A 17,323-nucleotide genomic window follows, 5' to 3' on the forward strand; every position below is an offset into this window, starting at 1 on the left:
CGTCCGTCCGTCCGTCTGTCCGTCTGTCCGTCCCCTTCAGCGCCTAATGCTCAAAGACTATAAGAGCTAGAGCAACGATGTTTTGGATCCAGACTTCTGTGATATGTCACTGCTACAAAAATATTTCAAAACTTTGCCCCGCCCACTTCCGTCCCCACAAAGGACGAAAATCTGTGGCATCCACATTTTTAAAGATACGATAAAACCAAAAACGCAGAATCGTAGATAATGACCATATCTTTTAGACTGCAGAATCTGAATTGGATCGTATTATTATTATAGCCAGGCGGCTTTTCTTAGAGTAAAACATTAGCGCCTAGATCTCAGAGACTATAAAAGCTAGAGCAACCAAATTTGGTGTCCACACTCCTAATATATCGGACCGAGACGAGTTTGTTTCAAAATTTCGCCACACCCCCTTCCGCCCCCGCAAAGGATGCAAATCTGGGGATATTCACAAATCTCAGAGACTATTAAAGCTAGAGTAACCAAATTTGGTACACACCCTCCTTTAAGATGTCACTATAATTCGTATATCTCAGAATTTCGCCCCACCCCCTTCCGCCCACACAAAGGACGAAAATCTGTTGCATCCACAATATTGCAGATTCGAGAAAACTAAAAACGGGGAATCATAGATAACGACCATATCTATCAGATTGCTGAATCTGGATCATATCAGATCATTTTTGTAGCCAAAAGGAACAAATCAATTTGCAGTGGCTACGCAGCGCCCGACGTCACGCTCGGACTGATTTTCTGTCTCTCTCGCACGCACTCTTTGTCGTGTAGTTTAATATTAGCGGCGTTTCACAACGTTCCCCCTCGTTATACCCGATACTCAAAATGAGTATTGGGGTATATTAGATTTGTGGTAAAAGTGGATGTGTGTAACGTCCAGAAGGAATCGTTTCCGACCCCATAAAGTATATATATTCTTGATCAGCATCAATAGCCGAGTCGATTGAGGCATGTCTGTCTGTCCGTCTGTCCGTCCGTCCGTCTGTCCGTCCCCTTCAGCGCCTAATGCTCAAAGACTATAAGAGCTAGAGCAACGATGTTTTGGATCCAGACTTCTGTGATATGTCACTCCTACAAAAATATTTCAAAACTTTGCCCCGCCCACTTCCGCCCCCTCAAAGGACGAAAATCTGTGGCATCCACAATTTAAAAGATACGAGAAAACCAAAAACGCAGAATCGTAGAGAATGACCATATCTTTTAGACTCCAGAATCTGAATTGGATCGTATTATTATTATAGCCAGGCGGCTTTTCTTAGAGTAAAACATTAGCGCCTAGATCTCAGAGACTATAAAAGCTAGAGCAACCTAATTTGGTATCCACACTCCTGTGATATCGGACCTTGACCGTTTTGCGTCAAAATTTCGCCACACCCCCTTCCGCCCACACACAGGCAATCAGAATTGTTGAATAAAGCACGCACACATACTGTAAAGCCAGGCCGAGGCTGCTGGCCGAAATACCCTTCAGAATGTCGAATGCCAACCCCAATGACAACAACAACGAGCAGCCCCCAGCCGCCAAGAGGCAGCGATTGTCAGATGTTGCAAGTAAAGATGAAAGTACTTTGAATGAGATTTCGACTACTATGGACAGCAGTGAGGGTGAGGTCGGCGGGTCCTCGGGTGGTGGCGTCTCCGATCTTCGTGAGCGACTGCATAACATACTGGTGTGCGTTGTGTGCCGCGAGGTTCCACAACGCGTGCCTGCTGCCCCAGTTGTCGATCGCTCATTAGAAACTACGATCAGGAGCAGAATCTAGTGGTGCGCCAGACGCTCTGGGAGCTTTGGGAGCCCATCAGCTGCCTCAGCTGCAATGACCAGTTCTCAGATATGAAAGATCTCTCCAGACACTTGGAGTTCGTTTGTGAGGGGCGTGTGGTTTGCTGGAAGTACCACTGCGTGGGCTGTTCTTGGAAGGGCTCCTACAAGGACAGCGTCTCACATGATTCCGACTGTGGGTTTCCCCAGAAGCAGGTAAAGGAGATCCTAGATATTCTGCTGCATGTCGAAGACAGGGAGCTTGAGGCCCAAAAGCCCGTGTTGCAGCTCCATCGGGTGCTGAGTGCTAGCCGGGTGGAATTTTTCACCTTGAGAATGAAGTGGATACACCGCTCAGAGGGTTTACACCCACGGACCCTCGAGTCTGAGGTAAGGTTTTGGAGAACCAGAACTCGTCTGCAGCATACCTCTGATGATCTCTTATCCCGATCCCCACAGACGATTCGTGCCTTTGAGGAGGATTGGGTGACGTCTACGTCTGAAAAGAGCTGGGGAAAAAATCACCGTCAGCGGCCAGCTATTGCTTTCGACTACCCCACGAGTGTCCCTCATGGTTGACCATTTGATCCAGATGCCGCAGAGTGTCTGCAGCGCCAAGCAGCTGCACGACATACGCCCGCGTATCTACCGCCATATTTTCGATTCAACCGGCAAGTGCGCAAAGCGCCAGGAGCTTCCCTTGGCGGGACCTCAGGCCCTGTACCGGCTATTTGCCATGACCCGGATCCAGCTCCGTTTGTGGATGTTTTTGCATTATTGAGCTGACGCTAAAAACCTTTAAATTGTGGTTTAAACCTTTATTGGGCACATCTTTTGATTTGATTTTTAAATTCGTTGCTTTAGAGCTGCATTTTTAGGGTTTGGGCGCCTTCTGGATCTTCTCGTTCACATCAAGACCTTCTTCAGCAGCAGCGTTGGCCTTATCATGGAAGTCGTGCAGAAGCAATCGAGTAAATTAGGCATACGTTTTTGTCTGGTCTGTTAAGGTCGGCTAGTGTCGGCTAGACTTACCTTAACGCTATCCTCGTTGAAAAATTCCTTGACCTTTGCCAGCAGGTCGTTGAGCTGAGCCTCAACTGGCTTGGTGGGCTCCTCACGAGGCACGCGAGCCCACATGCACACCTGAAAGCAGAGTTACAGTAAAACCACAATCAGTCAAAGCAATCTTGGCTATTTTTATACCCGATACTCAAAATGAGTATTGGGGTATATTAGATTTGTGGTAAAAGTGGATGTGTGTAACGTCCAGAAGGAATCGTTTCCGACCCCATAAAGTATATATATTCTTGATCAGCATCAATAGCCGAGTCGATTGAGGCATGTCTGTCTGTCCGTCTGTCCGTCTGTCCGTCCGTCCGTCTGTCCGTCCCCTTCAGCGCCTAATGCTCAAAGACTATAAGAGCTAGAGCAACGATGTTTTGGATCCAGACTTCTGTGATATGTCACTGCTCCAAAAATATTTCAAAACTTTGCCCCGCCCACTTCGGCCCCCACAAAGGGCGAAAATCTGTGGCATCCACAATTTCGACGATACGAGAAAACTAAAAAAGCAGAATCGTAGAAGATGACTATATCTTCTAGAGTGCAAAATCTGAACCAGATCGTATAATTATTACAGCCAGAATCACGAAAACAATATCACTCTTTCTCGCTCTGTCTCACTCTAACACACACGTAGCATAGGCGGCTTTGCTTAGAGTAAAACATTAGCGCCTAGATCTCAGAGACTATAAAAGCTAGAGCAACCAAATTTGGTATCCACACTCCTAATATATCAGACCGAGACGAGTTTGTTTCAAAATTTCGACACACCCCCTTCCGCCCCCGCAAAGGATGCAAATCTGGGGATATTCACAAATCTCAGAGACCATTATGGCTAGAGTAACCAAATTTAGTATCCGCACTCCTGTTACATCTCACTATAAAACGTATATCTCAAAATTTCGCCCCACCCCCTTCCGCCCACACAAAGGACGAAAATCTGTTGCATCAACAATATTGCACATTCGAGAAAACTAAAAACGCAGAATCATAAATAATGACCATATCTATCAGGTTGCTGAATCTGGATCAGATCAGATCATTTTTATAGCCAAAAGGAACAAATCAATTTGCAGTGGCTACGCAGCGCCCGACGTCACGCTCAGACTGATTTTCTGTCTCTCTCGCACGCACTCTTTGTCGTGTCGATTAATATTAGCGGCGTCTGCCGGAGGAGAGCCATACTGACTTAGTATCGGGTATAACTGTAGAGTTGCGGTGTCCGCAGCAACTCACAACGTTCCCCCTCGTTTTGTATTTGATCGCTGCTGAAGCGAATTTTTTTTGAGTAGCAAAACAGGAAGCAAATTAACGAATTAGATGTTATGCTTTTTTTGGGCGACGAAGAGTACAGCTGACCGACTTCCTCGAATAGGAACGACCGAGCACCCCAATCATCCTCTACGTCCGTCAGTGAGCAAAGCAGGGGAGACCTTTCGTCTATTTCAAAAACTTTACGTCGATTTTCTAGGTCCGTACCCCCGAAGTCGATCCGGGAATATAGGCATTTTTGTAGTACTCGATCATTTTCTAAATTTCCTTTCGTAACTGGGTTCATGGAGGAAGACCTGTTTAATTGCTTTGGAGTCCTGGAAGTGATAGTGTCAGATAACGGCGTTCAATTCAAGTCACACAAGTTCAAGGATCTGTTAGCGAAATACCAAATTCGACATTCGTACACCGCCGCCTACGCTCCCCAAACCAATGCCTCAGAGCGGGTAAATCGCTCGGTACTCGCTGCTATCAAAGCGTACATTAAGCCCGATCAATCCAGTGTGCATGCAGCCATCAAAAGTAGCCCATATCCTGTTGCTTTTGGCCAAAACATGATTACTGGCGGTTCCACTTATCAACTCCTACGAAACCTCAGTATGTTGGAGGACCGAACAGTAGTCTTCGATCGCGACGATACCTTCGAGCTAATTCGCAAGACCGCTGCAGAAGCAATGAAACAGCAGCATGTTCGCAATGAAAATATCTATAATCTTCGAAGCCGAGAAGTAAACTTTCAAGTGGGTCAAGAAGTGTATAGACGAAATTTTGACCAGAGTAGTTTTGTGAAAGGCATTAATGCGAAACTGGCACCTACGTTTCGGAAAGCCCGCATTAAGAAAAGATTTCCAGGGTCGCTTTATTGGTAAATATCACGCAAATGATATTAAACAATAAATCGTATCCAGCACTCCAAGTGTGGATCACGCTTTGGTTAGCAAGACCCCAAACTGTGATTTCAGCGGGGTTGTAATATTCGACGCTTACCGTGTCTTCTTGTATTTTAATTATCCACGGCTAACTCCCAAAATTATAGCCTAAAACTAGGCCGTAAAAAAATTCGAGTTGAAGATCTTGTGAGCATTGATAAAGCTTATCAACAGCTGTTTTGCGACCAAGCGGCAACGCTTTGATATCCAATTTTTCTGCCGTGCACTATATTTTATTAAATATTGCTGTGTCTGGATCCTGTATAAAAGAAGAAGACCATAGAAAGTGTGGGAAAACGTGGGTTGCTGTTTTTAGTAGTCCCAGCCTCTTTATTTCTCTCCTCGTGACCGTCAGAGTGACCGGCCGTGGAAAAAGAAGTCTTGTAGAGCTGACCCAGTTCTCTAAACCAAGGTCAAGCCAAAGTCAGAGCCTAGTGCAAGTGCCAAGTGCGGCTCAAAGTGATCATTTAATTTGAGTGGACGCGCCAGTTATATATCGTCAATACTGGGGCAGCCGTTCGACCATTTGGAGAACGAACGCCCACAGTTCAGTAAAATTTTTCGATCAGTGGTGTAATTCTGTTGAGGTAATTATCCACCCAGCTACAGAGACCCGTTGAAAAATTCCTGTTCTTTCCACGTAGGATTAGCACCTCTAGTATCTACGTATTACAACGCTGGTCTAGAAGTTACGGATTGGTTATTCCCGGACACGTGCCAGTACCACCGATTTAACCCCCATCTGAAAAGAATGAATGTGCGGTAACTATTCGTTGGTCTTCAACCATAATCACGGTTTTATACATGCTCGTGCATTTATATATACCTACTACTAATCAGTTTTATAGATTTAAGATCATTATACCCTACCTCGCCCTTATGATATTCCTTCCCCAGTATATGCTGTATAGTAATACCCTATAAATGTAAGACAATATCGAATAGCAGGCTTATTTGAAGGGATCCTGACTGTTAATAGGTGGCCCTGAAGGATCATGGTAGGGTGGGCGTTCTCGCCAATGAGCGATACCGCAGCCGACAAAGATCTGACCGGTGATCTTCTTCGTTTACGTATCCATGCCCACATAGTATGCTACATAGTCTATAACTCTACTTTGAGCACTCTACTTCACTCCACTCTCTTATCTGAGCGGACCGGGACGTACGCTTCTAAGCACTTGACCTTGATAGTGGCGCCGGTAATAAGCCCGGCTCTCGGTTTCATCTCGGCTGCGACGCAAAACGAGCTGTCGCTATGAGTACTCAAGTCAACGTTCTTCAGTAAAGAGCAGCACCAGTAAAACAAACTAAAAACCAACGAGGGGGAACGTTGTGAGTTGCTGCGGACACCGCAACTCTAGAGTTATACCCGATACTAAGTCAGTATGGCTCTCCTCCGGCAGACGCCGCTAATATTTAACGACACGACAAAGAGTGCGTGCGAGAGAGACAGAAAATCAGTCTGAGCGTGACGTCGGGCGCTGCGTAGACACTGCAAATTGATTTGTTCCTTTTGGCTATAAAAATTATCTGATCTGGTCCAGATTCAGCAATCTAATAGATATGGTCATTATCTATGATTCTGCGTTTTTAGTTTTCTCAAATCTGCAATATTGTGGATGCAACAGATTTTCGTCCTTTGTGGGGGCGGATGGGGGTGGGGCGAAATTCTGAGATATACGTTTTATAGTGACATCTTAAAGGAGTGTGTGTACCAAATTTGGTTACTCTAGCCTTAATAGTCTCTGAGATTTGTGGTTGCCTCAGATTTTCGTCCTTTGCGGGGGCGGAAGGGGGTGCGGCGAAATTTGGACATGAAACGGTCAAGGTTCGATATCACAGGAGTGTGGATACCAAATTTGGTTACTCTAGCTCTTATGGGTTCTGAGATCCTTGAACTCATATTTTGCAATTGGCAAAACCGACCATGAAACCTGTGTGTTAGAGTGAGACAGAGCGAGAAAGAGTGAAATTGTTTTCGTGATTCTGGCTATAATAATTATACGATCTGGTTCAGATTTTGCACTCTAGAAGATATAGTCATCTTCTACGATTCTGCGTTTTTAGTTTTCTCGTATCGTCGAAATTGTGGATGCCACAGATTTTCGCCCTTTGTGGGGGCCGAAGTGGGCGGGGCAAAGTTTTGAAATACTTTTGGAGCAGTGACATATCACAGAAGTCTGGATCCAAAACATCGTTGCTCTAGCTCTTATAGACTTTGAGCACTAGGCGCTGAAAGGGGACGGACAGACGGACGGACGGACAGACAGACAGGGCTCAATCGACTCGGCTATTGATGCTGATCAAGAATATATATACTTTATGGGGTCGGAAACGATTCCTTCTGGACGTTACACACATCCATTTTCACCACAAATCTAATATACCCCAATACTCATTTTGAGTATCGGGTATAAAAACAGAGGATAAACACAGAGAAAAACGGCATAGTAGGCCCCCATGAATAGTTTAGTTTAATAGAATGCACTTTGATCTACACATAAATGTACTCAAAAATATTTGTAATGCGGCCCAAGGCGTTCAATGGGTCTGGGGGGGTGGTGTCTCGGTGGACAGGTGTGGTGAAAAGTAACCTCTTTGACCGCCAAAGTGCTCTGCTATCGCAAACAAGATTACGGTGCCTATTAGTCCATGCTTCATGTAGTACATGTCAAATAGATATGTTGCTGATATGTTTTTTATACCCGATACTCAAAATGAGTATTGGGGTATATTAGATTTGTGGTGAAAGTGGATGTGTGTAACGTCCAGAAGGAATCGTTTCCGACCCCATAAAGTATATATATTCTTGATCAGCATCAATAGCCGAGTCGATTGAGCCCTGTCTGTCTGTCTGTCTGTCCGTCTGTCCGTCCGTCCTTCTGTCCGTCCCCTTCAGCGCCTAGTGCTCAAAGACTATTAGAGCTAGAGCAACGATGTTTTGGATACAGACTTCTGTGATATGTCACTGCTACAAAAATATTTCAAAACTTTACCCCGCCCACTTCCGTCCCCACAAAGGACGAAAATCTGTGGCATCCACATTTTTAAAGATACGATAAAAAACGCAGAATCGTAGAGAATGACCATATCTTTTAGACTGCAGAATCTGAATTGGATCGTATTATTATTATAGCCAGGCGCCTTTTCTTAGAGTAAAACATTAGCGCCTAGATCTCAGAGACTATAAAAGCTAGAGCCACCAAATTTGGTGTCCACACTCCTAATATATCGGACCGAGACGAGTTTATTTCAAAATTTCGCCACACCCCCTTCCGCCCCCGCAAAGGATGCAAATCTGGGGATATTCACAAATCTCAGAGACTATTAAGGCTAGAGTAGGTTAGGTTAGGTTAGGTAGAGACGGCCGCCAAGCTCGCTCGGAGCCCAGCACACATAGGCCGGTTTCGGCCCGTTGTGATACCGTTTGGGATCATTCCCTCCCTGCAGATGAGACTTCATGTCAACAGTTGTCCCATCCAGATGCCCTTATAAAGTTGACGATCTTTCTGGGACATAGCGTGGACATCTCCGAGATGTCGTTCAGAAAGGCAGAGCCCAAGTGATGCAGCCTCCTTCTGCTGAGAGCTGGACAGGAACAGAACAGGTGTTCCACTGTTTCCTCCTCGTCCTCGTCTCTGCAGCTGCGGCAGAAATCATTGTATGGGGCACCCAGCCTGTTTGCGTGGGTGCCTACTAGCCAGTGTCCTGTGAGGGAACGTATGACTGCGCTGCACCTTTCCCTGCCTAGTTTGCAGAGCTCTGAGGTGCGCTTCTTATCTATGGTCGGCCATGTTTGCCGAGCTGTGCGACAACGTGGCCCTGTTTGCCACTTGTTGTCTATCAGTAGCGTGTACTGCTCTTTTATGATGAGCTTGCAGGTGGCCATAGGCATACAAATATCCACCTTATCTTGGAGAAGGGGGGTTGTAGTGCCAGATCTGGCCAGCTCGTCCGCTATGCAGTTGCCCTCGATATCCCGGTGACCCGGGACCCATATAAGGCTGATAGCAAATTGCTGAGCCATCTCGTGAAGAGATCTGCGGCACTTCGCCACAGTAGCCGAGTTCGAGGAGATCGCGTTAAGTGATCTGATCGCAGCTTGGCTGTCGCTGTAGATGTTTAGATTGGTTGCCGTGGTGGTAACCGTATGAAGGCAGTACAGAGCCTCCCTGATTGCTGTAACTTCCGCTTGGAAGACGCTACAGTGATCCGGAAGCCTGAAAGATTGCCTTATGTTAAGTTGTTCAGAGTAGATTCCTCCTCCAACCCTGCCGTCCAGTTTTGAGCCATCCGTGAAGATGCTTATGGCCCCGTCTGGGCCGGGGGGTCCCTCGAGCCAATCGTCTCTATGAGGGATGATTATGCTGAATGGAGTCTCCGTGTGCTCCATTGGAACTTGATAGTCCGTTCTTGCTGGGACCTTGTTGTTTTTGTTTAGTATAGATGAGTGACCTATGTTCTGGGGTACCCATTGGTCAGAGTCCCTAAGACGTATTGCTGCCATTTCTGCCCGCTCCTTTCCTGCAAAGTCAAGGCTCTGAAGGCATAACATGGCGTTTAGCGCATCATTTGGTGTAGTTCGAAGAGCTCCACTGATGCAGAGGGCGGCTGTTCGCTGAACCTTGCCCAGCTGATTGGTTATTGTCCTTTTCGCTAGGGCAGGCCACCAGACAGTAACTCCGTAGAGTATTATAGGTCTGACTATTGCCAGATATATCCATCGGACTATGCTTGGGTTCATGCCCCACTTTAGGCCGATAGCTTTTTTGCAAGTATAGAGTGCTGTCGTTGCCTTCCTCACTCTATCCTTGACATTCAGGTTCCAGCTGAGCTTTTTGTCAATTACCAACCCTAAGTAACTGGCACTGTCGCTGAAGGAGAGCCTGTATCCGTTTAGTGTTGGGGGGTTGAGGGGCGGGACCTTGTATTTTTTTGTGAATAACACGAGTTCCGTTTTCGAGGGATTTAGTCCCAATCCGCGCGATTCTGTCCATTGGGACAATCGAGCAAGCTTTGCAGTCATTAGGTCGCATAGTGTTTGGGGGTATTTCCCCGCAAAGATAATTGCAACGTCATCCGCGTATGCCACTACTTTACAGCCCCCCTCTTCCAGGTCGCAAAGAATCTTATTGACTGCAATGTTCCATAGAAGAGGAGACAGAACTCCCCCTTGCGGGGTTCCTCTGTTGACATACCTTGACTGGGTGGACGATCCCATCGATGATGTCACCGTACTGCGTATGAGCAATTGATCAATGAGCATCACCAAGTGACGGTCCACCCCCAGGTCAGTCAGGGCTTCTGTAATGGCGCCCGGTGTGACGTTATTGAAGGCTCCCTCGATATCGAGAAAAGCTATTAGTGAGTATTCTTTGAGATGCAGGGATTTTTCTACACTCGAGATCACTTCGTGAAGTGCCGTTTCTGTGGATTTTCCTTTCCGGTAGGCATGCTGCGCACTTGAGTACAGCTGGGGACTTATGGTAGTACGTAATTGTAGCCCGATAAGTCTCTCAAAGGTTTTGAGTAGGAAAGACGATAAACTGATTGGTCTAAAGTCTTTTGGGGTTGAGTGTGAGGCTTTGCCTGCTTTAGGGATGAAAACTATCCTAGCCTTAAGCCACGCTTGCGGTATTATACATACCGCCAGTATCTTCCTGAAGATACTATGTAGCCAGTTGATGGCCGTCTCACCGGCCCTCTGAAGCTGGGCCGGGATTACCTGGTCCGGGCCTGGCGATTTAAACGGGTTGAAGCTGTTTACTGCCCAACTTATGTTCCGTTTTGTAAGGATATGGTCCATCGATACTACCGATCCCTCTCTTGGGAGGTATGACGGCTCGGTGGATGTGCATCCGGGGAAGTGCGTGTCGAGCAAAATATGCAGGGACTCCTCACTAGAGTTGGTCCACGTGCCATCATTCTTTTTGAGGTACCCTACCGAGGGGGTGGTTTTTGAGAGAACTTTCCGGAGTCTTGCGGCCTCCTCCGTCTGGGTTGACGACAGGAAGCGCCGCGGCCGCCGCGTCCGATTTGTACACCTTGATGGTGACCGAGCTGAAGCCGAAGTTTAGCTCTCCTTTTGCTGCCTCTATCGGGGCCAGCGACTCTTTATTGAGAACGAGAACTGCCTGGTTAGTCGGCCCTTGTGTCGTCTCAACTTTGGCTACCTTCCAATCGGAGGTTGGTAGTCCTGGGTTGCACCTCTGCAACATCTTGAGGATGCGTTCTGGCTCCTTAAAGGTAGCCGGCACCCAAATTCTGGCCCTCGGTCTGCTGGGCACCTCGCTCCAGTCGACTGCGACGAGTTTCGCCCCAGCATAAACCTCGCCGACCTGCGCTACCGCCGCTTTGTACAGCTTCACTGAGCGCTCGTCTTCGCAGGCAATTATCTTTACATTGCCCTGGAACCACCCCATGTCCTTGCAGACTGGCGGAGGTCCAGGGTCTTTGTCGAGGAGTTCGAAGCAGCGGTCGGCCAATGCCGCTTCCACCCACTTCCACTGACTCCTTGGGATTCTCCCCTCTGCGCTGCCTTTGTCGAGGACACCAATTAGCGTCCTCTCCTTGGCAATCTGCGCAAAGGAGACATTTGGCAGCACTCTGGAGCGCTTTGCTACCGGTCCCGGTGTCTCCTGCGAGCGCTGCCTCTTGGCTTGGGGAGCCACCTTTTTCTGTTCTAAGGTGAACTCCGGAAGTACGGCCGAAGCCCATTCCACCTTCTTCAGCCATTCGGCTGATGTGCTGGCTTCACTGCTGGCGTGTTGCCGACGGAGTATGTGCCCTGCACTCCTCTTTTCGGCATATGAGTATCGTCTGGCTTGGGCACTTGTCGACGGCAAGTCAACCCCCTCCGCTTTACCAGAAGGTCGGGCAGCCGAAATATTGCTTAGCTTCCCTTCCAAGGTGTCAGCTTCGGGAGTCACCTTGCCACCCACACCGGATTCGGGATGGGACCCCCTCGGGTTCGCACAGGCACCTTCCACCTTGTAGGTATTCCCCACTATAGAGCCAGTTGGGCCAGGCCTTTGGGCCGCTGCCTTTCCGAGCTTGGGATTGCTCCCAGTTGGCATTTGGGGAGCGCCGCACTCATTTGTTTTTTTGTTGGTTTTTTTGTTTTTATTGTTATACATCTTGTTCCCACGAGATGCAGAGAAAGGGAAAGGTCAGCCCGGGCAGAGATCCACGTTGCCCGGGTAAGGCATCATTAAAACAGGGGGCTGCCAAGTCCCTGAGCCCTCCGTTAGAGACTGGGCTATTTTTTATACCGAGCCCCCAGCCAGGCTGACTCTCGGCACGGGTCGAGTAACACACTTAGTCCGGCCCGGTGTGAGGTGGATGTGGGGGTTGGGATGTGGGATATTGAGGCGGCACCACAAGCGCATCGTCAGTGTTGCTGCTTCGCGAACACCCGCTGGCTGTCCGGGACTGCTTATTTCGGTACTCTCCCGTGAGGGATGCCCGCTTATTCGCAGCTGACCTACCGAGGTAGGCCGTTCGCTATCCGCAACCCGCGACCCGTCCGGTGGCCTCAGCTAGGCCCCCTTTGAGCTACCTCACAAGCTCATCAGACCAGAAAGGCTAGAGTAACCAAATTTAGTATCCGCACTCCTGTTAGATCTCACTATAAAACGCATATCTGAAAATTTCGCCCCACCCCCTTCCGCCCACACACAGGCAATCAGAATTGTTGAATAAAGCACGCACACATACTGTAAAGCCAGGAATGAGATTTCGACTACTATGGACAGCAGTGAGGGTGAGGTCGGCGGGTCCTCGGGTGGTGGCGTCTCCGATCTTCGTGAGCGACTGCATAACATACTGGTGTGCGTTGTGTGCCGCGAGGTTCCACAACCACACGACTTCTATCAGTGCAGCCATGGGCATATCATGTGTGAGGACTGCAAGACCGCCGTTCTGGCTGTTGCCATCTTCAATAAAACGCGTGCCTGCTGCCCAAGTTGTCGATCGCTCATTAGAAACTACGATCAGGAGCAGAATCTAGTGGTGCGCCAGACCCTCTGGGAGCTACCCATCAGCTGCCCCAGCTGCAATGACCAGTTCTCAGATAGGAAAGATCTCTCCAGACACTTGGAGTTCGTTTGTGAGGGGCGTGTGGTTTGCTGGAAGTACCACTGCGTGGGCTGTTCTTGGAAGGGCTCCTACAAGGACAGCGTCTCACATGATTCCGACTGTGGGTTTCCCCAGAAGCAGGGAAAGGAGATCCTAGATATTCTGCTGCATGTCGAAGACAGGGAGCTTGAGGCCCAAAAGCCCGTGTTGCAGCTCCATCGGGTGCTGAGTGCTAGCCGGGTGGAATTTTTCACCTTGAGAATGAAGTGGATACACCGCTCAGAGGGTTTTGGAGAACCAGAACTCGTCTGCAGCATACCTCTGATGATCTCTTATCCCGATCCCCACAGACGATTCGTGCCTTTGAGGAGGATTGGGTGCTGCGTCTACGTCTGAAAAGAGCTGGGGAAAAAATCACCGTCAGCGGCCAGCTATTGCTTTCGACTACCCCACGAGTGTCCCTCCTGGTTGACCATTTGATCCAGATGCCGCAGAGTGTCTGCAGCGCCAAGCAGCTGCACGACATACGCCCGCGTATCTACCGCCATATTTTCGATTCAACCGGCAAGTGCGCAAAGCGCCAGGAGCTTCCCTTGGCGACCTCAGGCCCTGTACCGGCTATTTGCCATGACCCGGATCCAGCTCCGTTTGTGGATGTTTTTGCATTATTGAGCTGACGCTAAAAACCTTTAAATTGTGGTTTAAACCTTTATTGGGCACATCTTTTGATTTGATTTTTAAATTCGTTGCTTTAGAGCTGCATTTTTAGGGTTTGGGCGCCTTCTGGATCTGCTCGTTCACAGCAAGACCTTCTTCAGCAGCAGCCTTGGCCTTATCATGGAAGTCGTGCAGAAGCAATCGAGTAAATTAGGCATACGTTTTTGTCTGGTCTGTTAAGGTCGGCTAGTGTCGGCTAGACTTACCTTAACGCTATCCTCGATGAAAAATTCCTTGACCTTTGCCAGCAGGCCGTTGAGCTGAGCCTCAACTGGCTTGGTGGGCTCCTCACGAGGCACGCGAGCACACATGCACACCTGAAAGCAGAGTTACAGTAAAACCACAATGAGTCAAAGCAATCTTGGCTATTTTTGGTTTTTAGTTTGTTTCACTGGTCCTGCTCTTTACTGAAGAACGTTGACTTGAGTACTCATAGCGACAGCTCGTTTTGCGTCGCAGCCGAGATGAAACCGAGAGCCGGGCTTATTACCGGCGCCACTATCAAGGTCCGCTCAGATAAGAGAGTGGAGTGAAGTAGAGTGCTAAAAGTAGAGTTATAGACTATGTAGCATACTATGTGGGCATGGAGGACATTTTACTACCCATTTAGAGCTCTGGCAAATGGTCGAGATAAGAATTTATATAAAAAAAAATCGCGTACGAGTAGGAAAAGGATACTAGGAAACGGGATACAGGGGGTCAAAGGGACAGATCAGCATGGATACGTAAACGAAGAAGATCACCGGTCAGATCTTTGTCGGCTGCGGTATAGCTCATTGGCGAGAACGCCCACCCTACCATGATCCTTCAGGGCCACCTATTAACAGTCAGGATCCCTTCAAATAAGCCTGCTATTCGATATTATCTTACATTTATAGGGTATTACTATACAGCATATACTGGGGAAGGAATATCATAAGGGCGAGGTAGGGTATAATGATCTTAAATCTATAAAACTGATTAGTAGTAGGTATATATAAATGCACGAGCATGTATAAAACCGTGATTATGGTTGAAGACCAACGAATAGTTACCGCACATTCATTCTTTTCAGATGGGGGTTAAATCGGTGGTACTGGCACGTGTCCGGGAATAACCAATCCGTAACTTCTAGACCAGCGTTGTAATACATAGATACTAGTGGTGCTAATCCTACGCGGAAAAAACAGGAATTTTTCAACGGGTCTCTGTAGCTGGGTGGATAATTACCTCAACAGAATTACACCACTGATCGAAAAATTTTACTGAACTGTGGGCGTTCGTTTTCCAAATGGTCGAACGGCTGCCCCAGTATTGACGATATATAACTGGCGCGTCCACTCAAATTAAATGATCACTTTGAGCCGCACTTGGCACTTGCACTAGGCTTTGACTTTGGCTTGACCTTGGTTTAGAGAACTGGGTCAGCTCTACAAGACTTCTTTTTCCACGGCCGGTCACTCTGACGGTCACGAGGGGAGAAATAAAGAGGCTGGGACTACTAAAAACAGCAAACCACGTTTTTCCACACTTTCTATGGTCTTCTTCTGTTATACAGGATCCAGACACAGCAATATTTAATAAAATATAGTGCACGGCAGAAAAATTGCATATCAAAGCGTTGCCGCTTGGTCGCAAAACAGCTCTTGATAAGCTTTATCAAAGCTCACAAGATCTTCAACTCGAATTTTTTTACAGCCTAGTTTTAGGCTGTAATTTTGGGAGTTAGCCGTGGATAATTAAAATACAAGAAGACACGATAAGCGTCGAATATTACACCCCCCGCTGAAATCACAGTTTGGGGTCTTGCTAACCAAAGCGTGATCCACACTTGGAGTGCTGGATACGATTTATTGTTTAATATCATTTGCGTGATATTTACCAATAAAGCGACCCTGGAAATCTTTTCTTAATGCGGGCTTTCCGAAACGTAGGTGCCAGTTTCGCATCAATGCCTTTCACAAAACTACTCTGGTCAAAATTTCGTCTATACACTTCTTGACCCACTTGAAAGTTTACTTCTCGGCTTCGAAGATTATAGATATTTTCATTGCGAACATGCTGCTGTTTCATTGCTTCTGCAGCGGTCTTGCGAATTAGCTCGAAGGAATCGTCGCGATCGAAGACTACTGTTCGGTTCTCCAACATACTGAGGTTTCGTAGGAGTTGATTAGTGGAACCGCCAGTAATCATGTTTTGGCCAAAAGCAACAGGATATGGGCTACTTTTGATGGCTGCATGCACACTGGATTGATCGGGCTTAATGTACGCTTTGATAGCAGCGAGTACCGAGCGATTTACCCGCTCTGAGGTATTGGTTTGGGGAGCGTAGGCGGCGGTGTACGAATGTCGAATTTGGTGTTTCGCTAACAGATCCTTGAACTTGTGTGACTTGAATTGAACGCCGTTATCTGACACTATCACTTCCGGGACTCCAAAGCACTGAAACAGGTCTTCCTCCATGAACCGAGTTACGGCATCCGCAGTAAATTTCTTTACCACTTTTAGGAAAGGAAATTTAGAAAAATGATCGAGTACTACAAAAATGCCTATATTCCCGGATCGACTTCGGGGGTACGGACCTAGAAAATCGACGTAAAGTTTTTGAAATAGACGAAATGTCTCCCCTGCTTTGCCCATTGGCGGACGTAGAGGATGATTGGGATGCTCGGTCGTTCCTATTCGAGGAAGTCGGTCAGCTGTACTCTTCGTCGCCCAAAAAAAGCATAACATCTAATTCGTTAATTTCCTTCCTGTTTTGCTACTCAAAAAAAATTCGCTTCAGCAGCGATCAAATACAAAACGAGGGGGAACGTTGTGAGTTGCTGCGGACACCGCAACTCTAGAGTTATACCCGATACTAAGTCAGTATGGCTCTCCTCCGGCAGACGCCGCTAATATTTAACGACACGACAAAGAGTGCGTGCGAGAGAGACAGAAAATCAGTCTGAGCGTGACGTCGGGCGCTGCGTAGCCACTGCAAATTGATTTGTTCCTTTTGGCTACAAAAATGATCTGATATGATCCAGATTCAGCAATCTGATAGATATGGTCGTTATCTATGATTCTGCGTTTTTAGTTTTCTCGAATCTGCAATATTGTGGATGCAACAGATTTTCGTCCTTTGTGGGGGCGGATGGGGGTGGGGCGAAATTCTGAGATATACGTTTTATAGTGACATCTTAAAGGAGTGTGTGTACCAAATTTGGTTACTCTAGCCTTAATAGTCTCTGAGATTTGTGGTTGCCTCAGATTTTCGTCCTTTGCGGGGGCGGAAGGGGGTGTGGCGAAATTTGGGCATGAAACGGTCAAGGTTCGATATCACAGGAGTGTGGATACCAAATTTGGTTGCTCTGGCTTTTATAGGTTCTGAGATCCTTGAACTCATATTTTGCAATTGGCAAAACCGACCATGAAACCTGTGTGTTAGAGTGAGACAGAGCGAGAAAGAGTGAAATTGTTTTCGTGATTCTGGCTATAATAATTATACGATCTGGTTCAGATT

At 47.4% G+C, this 17,323-nt stretch overlaps 1 protein-coding gene across 1 annotated transcript; it reads left to right on the forward strand.

The window, feature by feature from the left end:
- The first annotated feature begins 1,493 nt into the window (after positions 1–1,493).
- On the forward strand, positions 1,494–13,518 carry LOC113566882 (cysteine and histidine-rich protein 1 homolog). The gene is made up of 2 exons (XM_026994047.1): positions 1,494–1,712; positions 12,895–13,518. Exons 1-2 carry the CDS (start codon positions 1,494–1,496, stop codon positions 13,516–13,518), a joined length of 843 nt encoding a protein of 280 aa, XP_026849848.1.
- Positions 13,519–17,323: the final 3,805 nt, after the last annotated feature.

The sequence above is a fragment of the Drosophila persimilis genome, unplaced genomic scaffold (assembly GCF_003286085.1).
Source record: "Drosophila persimilis strain 14011-0111.01,24,50 unplaced genomic scaffold, DperRS2 tig00001184-arrow-arrow-pilon, whole genome shotgun sequence".
Taxonomy (NCBI): Eukaryota; Metazoa; Arthropoda; class Insecta; order Diptera; family Drosophilidae; genus Drosophila; species Drosophila persimilis.

Bases quoted from the DNA above. Each gene is read 5' to 3' on its own strand.
- LOC113566882 (XM_026994047.1), top strand. From the start codon at position 1,494: ATGTCGAATGCCAACCCCAATGACAACAACAACGAGCAGCCCCCAGCC. The intron at 1,713-12,894 runs GTTCCACAACGC...GTGTGCCGCGAG, and splicing joins TGTGCGTTGTGTGCCGCGAG to GTTCCACAACCACACGACTT.